Genomic DNA, 9,660 nt, shown 5'->3' with positions numbered 1-9,660 from the left:
ATTTATTCGAGCTCTTTTAAAAGAAAATCACCTGGAATAGCCAACAAGGAAATTGATCGTTTTCAAATAATTTACACAATAATGCACTAATGTAATTGTTTTTATGATTAAAGCTAAACAAAATGTCGCGCTTTATCGAAAAAGGACACCCCTTCATACGATGCTAGATGGTTTATCCGGGAAGCATGTTGTGTTTAGGGAAATGAACGTTGACTTGTTTAGCTATTCGGCCAGAATCGCGGGACCGCTGTTACCTTCACTTATAACCAAAAATCTAACAAACGCAAACAAGTTATTTTTTTTACATCACAAGCAATTCATATGCATTTTATTTTTAAAATATAGTGAGTAACTGATTCATGACGTTTCGGTTTGTAGACTGTCCGCAAACTCGTGCTTCCCAAGCAAGGAGGCTCTTTACACTTCATAGGGCTTGACATTGTCAGAGCGGAAAATTTCACTGGGAAAGAGTTGAGTTGCATCAGTGGCAGCAGCGTTAGTGGTGACAATGTCTGACTCTATTATTTTAGCTCTGATAGTGTTTCTTATATTGTGTTTGATTGTAACAGTGGTGGCAGTTATTGTGTACTCTGGGCTGTTCACTGAGGTTAATATCAAGACAGGGTCGCCTCCTATCAAAAACGTTACCATTGCTTACAAACTTCACAAGGGACCTTATAAAGACTGTGGTGCTGCCTTCACCGAGACTGTCAGTATTGGGCCAAAGCTCAATACCATCCGTGTGTCCTACGATGACTCCACAGAGGTAAGACACCTTATGAACGGCATGATGACGTGTGAGAGAATAATCCAACTGTCTTCACTTCCAGATGTATTTCTCAGCTCTTTTCAAAGGAACAAAGCCTGACTCAAGAGAGCTGAATGGAATTCTAATTTGGGAGCATGAATAAAGTCAGCTGTCCAATGCCACGTTGCACAGCTGATGATTTTCCCCCTTCTGTGGTTCCAGTTTGCTTTGGCATTAGCATGCAACTGACTAAAACATGGCAACCATGGGCAAATCCTCCCAGGAGTCAGATGAAAAAACAGAATTTATGCCATTATGCTAAATATAGTCTAGTACTAAACCTGGCTGCAGTATGAATGCAATTCTGTTCACTCTTATAGAGCTTGAGGGTAATTTATTCTGACACATTGGCTGTGAGAAGAAACTGACTTGAGGGTAGTAACTAGTCCAGGCCAGTGTCTGATTTAGTGACTTTACACAGCAATAGTTTGTGGAGTATCCTTGGTTACATCCTTGTTTCTCTTTTCAGTATACATGTCCTGTACTATAAAGCACCACCTATAAATAGATCACCATTCAGCTGTAAGTTTCTCATTCCTTCACTCCTCCCATGAGCTCAGGTGTTTAGTCAAAAAGATGTCAGCCACACAGCTGCCTGTTAGAACTAGATGTTTACTGAGATCTCAACTAATGATACCCAGGCTGGGTTGCCAATGGGATGGTCTGGATACACTCATGTGACCCAGTGGTAATAGGAGGAGACTGCTACAGATGCAAAAGGTTGATACATTTGTGATGTGAAATTCCTGCAAGACAACCCTGTACCTGAGATGCACATGGCCCAGTGTAGGCATATAATTATGGTGTTTGGGTGGTTTTGTTGCATATATTGTGGTTTGAGAATTGCTTTGTGCTGCTGGTGTAGCAGAGAGATGAGCTGTTTGGATAGGATAGTGATATTGTGTTTTGTCAGCCGCTGGCGTTTGAGTGCTGGGCATTCCCATGAGCACATGGGAATGCCCAGCAACATGTGAAGCATCATGTGAAGTTCATAGGAGCATGTCAAATGAAAGATGAGTATATCTTTGAGAAATTAAAGTATACAGTGAGTATCATAGATAGCCTATTCAACCCCCTTGGATTTTCCAAATTTTGTTGCGTTACAAAGTGCGATTTGAAGTGAATTTAATTATTGTGCAGTGGCAAGAAAAAGTATGTGAACCCTTTGGAATGACCTGGATTACTGCATACATTTCATCTGATCTTCATCTAAGTCATGTTAGCAATATATGTTATTATTCAATAACACAAACTCCAGGGGGAGGAAAATAGGTTTATTCAGAGAGGACAAATCATACGGGGAGGTAATGTTCATTCTCCCCTGTCCTCAGTGATGCTGCTCTCCAGTGTTCTCTACTGTGGTTCTCTCCACAGAACAAAGGGACAGCGTGCAGTTTTATAACCCAGCCCTAGCCTGTGGTTGACCATTTAGAATTCCTTGCAATAAAACTAGCCAATGGTCAAATAACAACTATCTTATTTCAGAAAAAACACTTTCCATTGATCGTTAGTTCTAGTCCTCTTGACCTCTCGTACTCTGTCTCTGAGTTGTGTATATATCTGCGACATATTCAGTCACAACAATGGACAAAGAGTGTGCTTAACTAATAACACACATTTATTTAGATTGTTCTTGTCTATATTGAATAGATACTCTTTCCATCCTACACTGTGAATGTTTAAATTATGTGATGACTTTTCCAAAAGCTTATTGGAGTCAGGAGTCAACTAGCCTGGAGTCGAATCAATGAGATGAGATTGGAGATTTTGGTTAGAGCTGCCCTGCCCTATTAAAAAAAACACTCACAAAATGAGTTTGCTATTCACAAGAGTCATTGCCTGACGTTGCCTGACGTGGACCATGCCTTGAACAAAAGAGATCTCAGAAGACCTAAGATTAAGAATTGTTGTCCTGCATAAAGATGGAAAAGGTTACAAAAGTATCTCTCTATGTCAGTCCACAGTAGAGTTGCAAAGGGTCGGAAATGTTCCGGTAAAGTTTCAGAAAGTTAGGTTATAACAGTGAACCTTTTTTATTGGATACACAAAGCAATTCTTGGTCTTGTGGTATATTTTAGTTAAACTATCCTCAATTCAATGGAATTGCAACCCTCTGCATGCACAGTCCATACTTCCATCATATGTGCAGTGCACTCTTCCATCACATGTACAGCTGATTCTCAAGATTTTGCACACTAATAAGATGCTATTGAGGCCACATTACTACACTGTCTGAGCCAAGGACTACATGCTTTCTGGTAAGTTTTGATTACAATACTGGGTGGGGTGAATATATTTTATATGACATATGATTTTTTTGTTAACTAGTAAATAGTATCCTACAGCAAAGTGTGTAAATCATTTCTAACTTGATAACAATTTCTGCTAGTTTAGTTTTTGCTACCATGTGGGTTTTTAGCTTGCTTGAGCCTGCTAACTGGAATGTTAATTCACTTGTTTCCATACATATTTCATTTTAAAACCATTTATCTTACAAAGGAGTTGTTTAATCTAACTGCTTAACTATTTATCTGTACATGGAATGTTTTTGTTTTTTTTACTCATTATTTTCTTTATCTTTATAGGAAAGTGCCAACTGTGCTAAGTCATATGTGAAGAATGCAACAAAGATTCAGAATCATCTGGCCAAGTGCATAAAGTTCCCTCAGCGCTCACAACAAACAACCTCCTGACAAAAGTCCCTCTACTTCTATTCAAGGTGAAAATGATGAATCAGACACCTTATCTATAGCAACAGCTCATGGTCCTCGTGGAATCAAAGTTTTTTTTGACTCAATGGAGGAACGTAGTCAGAAATGCTGATGAATGTCTTACTCGAGCTGTGTATGCATCTGGTTCACCTCTGATGCTCACAGGCAATGTGTCTTGGAAGAGATTTCTGAATGTTATTTGCCCACCATACATCCCTCCAACCAGACATGCTTCTACTCATTCTACTCATTTGCTGGATGCAGAGTTCAAGAGAAGGTCAAGCAAATCATAGAGAAATCACACTGTATTGCAATCATCTCTGATGGGTGGTCGAATGTTCGTGGGCAAGGAATAATTAACTATCTCCACCCCTCAACCAGTATTCTACAAGAGTTATAGAAGCAATCTACCTCACCAAGCACAGTGAGAAAAATAAGAGCACCACATTGAAGCTGCCAAGCAACACTTGTTGGGGTGGTGTTGTCATCATGTTTGGCATGATGGGGAAGGAGTCCTGGTGGGGAAGGAGTCTCCAAGAAATGGCCATATCACAGTCTGCCAATATGGACAGCCCCATCAAGAGGATCCTCCTGGATGATGTATTTTGGGAGAGAGTGGTAAGCAGCCTGAAACTCCTGAAACCTATAGCAGTAGCCATTGCATGGATTGAGGGAGACAATGCCATCCTGTCTGATGTTCAGACTCTGCTTGCAGATGTTAGAGAATAAATCTGTACTGCCCTGCCAACTTCACTGTTGCTCCAAGCAGAGGAAACTGCAGTTATGAAATACATCATAAAGCATAAAGACTTCTGCCTGAAGCCCATACATGCCACAGCGTACATGTTCAACTCCAAGTATGCTGGAAAGAGCATCCTGTCTGGTGCAGAGATCAACAAGGCCTATGGTGTCATCACTAGCGTGTCCTCCTTGGCCTGGATGAGGACAAGGTTCTTGGCAGTCTGGCGAAGTACACTTCCAAGCAAGGGCTTTGGCATGGAGATGTAATATGGCAGTCGTGCCAACAGATCTCATCAGCCACCTGGGGGAAGGGACTTTGTAGATCTGAGGCTCTTTCCCCTGTTGCCGCCATCTTCCAAATCCCACCAACATCAGCTGACTCACACCAAAGCACGCTACAGGTTGACCAATACAAGGGTTTAACAATTGGTGGCCATCTGGGCAAATTTGAGCCTTTCTGAGCCTGACAACGAGCCATTCTTAACAAGGTTGGAAAGTGACAGTGAAAATGAGGCCTCAGAGTCTGATGTTCAAGAGGTGGACATTGAGGAGGTCCAGTGAGAATAGATGGAACCCTGAGAGGAAGACGAAAGGTTTTGGTTACATAATTTTACAGATGTATGTTGAAAACGTTTTTTGAAGATGTGATGGATCATTCAATATTCCCTTTTGTTGTTCAGTGAAATCATCCCTTGTGACGATTCAACTAATTTAATTGAAGTTCAATTCGTAACTAAATAGTTTAAAAAAAATCAAAAAATCAAATTGGAATGATTTAATCATTTGCAATTAGATCTACTTATGATAAGGAAAAATGTTTATTTTTCTGTCTCCATATGATATGGTAAATATATCCAATGCAAAAAACATCTACATTTAAATGGTATTAATATTAATTACCATATATTCCTGTTTTATTCCCACGGAAAGTTTCCACCTCTGAACACTCCCCAAAATGTGCATCCCTAGTCCACGGTAAGACAAATTGTCTATAAATCGAGAAATTTCAGCACTGTTGCTACTCTCCCTAGGAGTGGCCATCCTGCAAAGATGAATGCAAGAGCACAGCGCAGAATGCCCAATGAGGTTAAGAAGAATCTTCGTGTCAGCTGAAGACATACAGAAATCTCTGGAAGATGCTAACATCTCTGTTGATGAGTCTACGATATGTAAAACACTAAACAAGAAGGGTGTTCATGGGAGGACACCATGGAAGAAGTCTCTACTGTCCCAAAAAAAAACATTGCTATGTGTCTGAAGTTTGCAAAAGAGCACCTGGATGTTCGGCAGCGCTACTGGCAAAATATTATGTGGACAGATTAAACTACAGTTGAGTTGTTTGGAAGGAACACACAACACCCTGTGTGGAGAAAAAAGGCACAGCACACCAACATCTCAACCTCATCCCAACTGTAAACTATGGTGAAGAAGGCATTATGGTTTGGGGTTGCTTTGCTGCCTCAGGGCCTGGACAGCTTGCTATCATTGATGGGAAATTAATCCCCAAGTGTATCAAGACATTTTGCAGGAGAATGTAAGGCTGTCTGCCAAATTAAGCGCAACAGGACAACAACTCAAAAGACAGAAGTAATTCAACAGAATGGCTTGAACAGAAGAAAATACGCATTATGGAGTCAATCCTGACCTCAACCTGATTTGAGTTGCTGTGGCATGACCGAGAGTGGTTCACACAAGACATCCCAAGAATATTGTGGAATTGAAACAGTTTTGTAAAGAGGAATGGTCAAATTCCTTCTGACCGTTGTGCAGGTCTGATCTGCAACTACAGAAAATGTTGGGTTGAGGTTATTGCTGCCAAAGCAGGGTCAACCTGTTATTAAATCCAAGGGTTCACATACTTTTCCAACCTGCACTGTGAATGTTTACATGGTGTGTTCAATAAAGACATGAACAATCATAATTGTTTGCTATTAGTTTAAGCTGACTGTGTTTGTCTGTTGTGACTTAAATGAAGATCAGATCAAATTTTATGACGAATTTGTGCAGAAATAAGGGTTCACATACCTTTTCTTTCCACTGTACATTTTTTGTTGTTCATCAACACAAAACACTGTCAAAGTGGAAGAAAAATAACACATACCTTTGTTAGATTAGCACCCACCTAAGTCAGTACATGTTAAGAACACTTTTGTCAGCGATTACCACTGTGAGTCTTCTTGGGTAAGTCTCTATAAGAGCTTTGCACACCTGGATTGTTCAATATTTGCTAATTTTTAAAATATATTTTCAAAATTCTTCAAGCTCTGTCAAGGTGTTGGGGATCATGGCTAGACAGATCAAGTCTTGCCATAGATTTTCAAGCAAATTTATGTCAACTAAATTGGCCACTCAAACATTCACTTCTTGGTCTTTTTGGTAAGCAACACCAGTGTATATTTGGCCTTGTGTTGTAGGTTTTTGTCCTGCTGAAAGTTGAGTTCCTCTCACAGTATCTGTTGTAAAGCAGACTGAAGCAAGTTTTCCTCTAGGATTTTGCCTGTGCTTAGCTCCATCCTGTTTCTTTTTATCCTGAAAAACTCCCCAGTCTTTACCGATGTCACGGATACCCATACCACGATGCAGCCACTAAGGCTGGGATTTGCCAGGACCTCACAATACGATATTATCACAATACTTACAGTTGAAGTCGGAAGTTTACATACACCTTAGCCAAATGCATTTAAACTCAGTTGTTCACAATTCCTGACATTTAATCCTAGTAAATTTACCCTGTCTTAGGTCAGTTAGGATCACCACTTCTTTTTAAGAATGTGAAATGTCAGAATAATAGAGAGAATTATATATTTAAGCTTTTATATCTTTCATCACATTCCCATTGGGTCAGAGGTTTACATGCACTCAATTAGTATTTGGTAGCATTGCCTTTACATTGTTTAACGTGGGTCAAATGTTTCGGGTAGCCTTCCACAAGCTTCCCACAATAAGTTGGGTGAATATTGTCCCATTCCTCCTGACAGAGCTGCTGTAACTGAGTCAGGTTTGTAGGCCTCCTTTCTCGAACACACTTTTTCAGTTATACCCATAAATGTTCTATAGGATTGAGGTCAATGCTTTGTGATGGCCACTCCAATACCTTGAATTTGTTGTCCTTAAGCCATTTTGCCACAACTTTAGAAGTATGCGTAGGGTCATTGTCCGTTTGGAAGACCCATTTGCGATCAAGCTTTAAGTTCCTGACTGATGTGTTGAGATGTTGCTTCAATATATCCACATAATTTTCCTCCCTCATGATGTCGCCACCTTTTTCCTCCAAACATAATGATGGTCATTATGGCCAAACAGTTCTATTTTTGTTTCATCAGACCAGAGGACATTTCTCCAAAAAGTACGATCTTTGTCCCCATGTGCAGTTGCAAACCGTAGTCTGGCTTATTATTTTTCAGGTTATGTCGATATAGGACTTGTTTTAATGAGGATATAGATAGTTTTGTACCTGTTTCCTCCAGCATCTTCACAAGGTCCTTTGCTGTTGTTCTGGGATTGATTTCCACTTTTCACACCAAAGTACGTTCATCTCTAGGAGAGAACGCATCTCCTTCCTGAGCTGTATGATGGCTGCGTGGTCCATGGTGTTTATACTTGCGTACTATTGTTTGTACAGATGAACGTGGTACCTTCAGGCGTTTGGAAATTGCTCCCAAGGATGAACCAGACTTGTGGAGGTCTGCAATTTTATTTTCTGAGGTCTTGGCTGATTTCTTTAGATTTTTCCCATGATGTCAAGCAAAGAGGAACTGAGTTTGAAGGTAGGCCTTGAAATACATCCACAGGTACTCATTGACTCAAATGATGTCAATTAGCCCATCAGAAGCTTCTAAAGCCATTAAATAATTTTCTGGAATTTTCCAAGCTGTTTAAAGGCACAGTCATCTTAGTGTATGTATACTTCTTTTTTTTGTTACTCTGTTTATTCAATTTTACACACACAAGACAACAAAGCAATATAAATAATATACTCCACTAGAAAAAATACATAATACTTAAAAAAAAACAATAGCTTTAAACATACCATACGTTAGACAAGTTAAACACACCAGGCAGAAGGCTACAACAGCTCACCATTGTTCCTGTAACAGTCAAGGGATAGGGGTGGAGAAATGCAACCTCCCCCAAATTATTTTCCCATCGAGTCTTTAAAGGCACCAAAGAAGGGTTCTGTAAGTCATTAATGATTGCATATACATCTGAAATTGCGCCCCCTAGGAAGCTTGTTCAGCTCAAAAATGCTCTCTATAGCTGTATTCGCAGGCCTATGGGGTAATTCAGGCATGTTAGCTCTGACAAAGTTCCTAGTCTGGAGACAGCTGAAAAATTGGGATTGAGGGAGATTGAACTTTTCCTGTAGCTGAGCTAAAGAGGCACATGTATCATCAAAGAATAATTTGGCTAGTGAGGAGAGGCCTAGTGAGTATGATATGGCAAAAGCCCCTTCATTCAAAGATGGAGGAAATAAATGTTCTGATTTGATTGGGCCTGATAGTGAAAAGCCTCGGAGTCTAAACGGAACGGATTCCAAATTTTAAGAGACTGCTTTGCAATTGGGTTGACACACCTTTTGCCTAGGGACACTGGGAGAGACGAGCACAACTCAGAAGAAAGTGCAGCAGGTTTACATGATTCAGACTCCATCTGGACCCAGAGTGGTCTAGGACCAGTAGGATCAGTCTGCAGTCAGTACAGAAGGGCTCTGAAATTTGCAGCCCAATAGTATGTCTCAAAATTTGGTTAAACCCTCTAATACCTTAGGCTTCTGTAAATGTTTTCTACCAATCTGTGGTATCTTGCCATCCCAAATAAAATACATGAATGTTTTATCCAGTGAATTTAAAAAAAAAAAATGGAATAAAAATGGGTAAACATTGAAAGATTGTTGCTCTAGCAGACAGTTTGAAACAAAGTTTTCCTGAAACAAATTTGAATATTTCCATGTCACTTTAACTCTCAGGTAGGTGAACTGATCCCGGACAATCCTAAACTGAAAACTTGTAAAATAGCACTAAAGCAGCCTTATTTACAGGAAAAAGCTCACTCTTGCCTAGATTCAGCTTGTACCCTGAGATTGATCCAAACTTTTTAAGAACAGATAAGACACATGGCAATGAGGTATCAGGGTTAGAGATAAACAAAAGGATGTCATCAGCATATAGCAAGACTTTCTGCTCTAAGCCCGTCCTGATTATTCCTTGAATGGCATCATTAGAGCATAATGCAATGGCGAGAGGCTCGATTGCCAAAGCAAACAACAAGGGGGAGAGTGGACAACCCTGTCTGGATCCATGGTGCAAGAGAAAATAGTCAGAGGACTTTTTATCCACGCAATGAATTTGGGGCCAAAGCCAAATCTATAAAGGGCAGCGGTCTTGGAACTACCCATCCCAG

The 9,660-nt window shown here is 40.1% G+C and overlaps 1 protein-coding gene across 1 annotated transcript in view; it reads left to right on the top strand.

Moving 5' to 3' along the window:
• Window positions 1-183: 183 nt before the first annotated feature.
• tex264a (testis expressed 264, ER-phagy receptor a) overlaps window positions 184-9,660 on the top strand; it is a 158,942-nt gene continuing 149,465 nt past the window's right edge. Inside the window, exon 1 of the mRNA XM_029683240.2 lies at window positions 184-766. Within this exon, the coding sequence (XP_029539100.1) occupies window positions 509-766 (258 nt within the window). The 5' untranslated portion in view covers window positions 184-508. The remainder of the gene's footprint in view (window positions 767-9,660) is intronic.

This window comes from Oncorhynchus nerka, linkage group LG15 (assembly GCF_034236695.1).
Source record: "Oncorhynchus nerka isolate Pitt River linkage group LG15, Oner_Uvic_2.0, whole genome shotgun sequence".
NCBI classification, from domain to species: domain Eukaryota; kingdom Metazoa; phylum Chordata; class Actinopteri; order Salmoniformes; family Salmonidae; genus Oncorhynchus; species Oncorhynchus nerka.
Note: the sequence above shows the minus strand (reverse complement) of the source record. Positions and strands in the feature narration are given on the sequence as shown.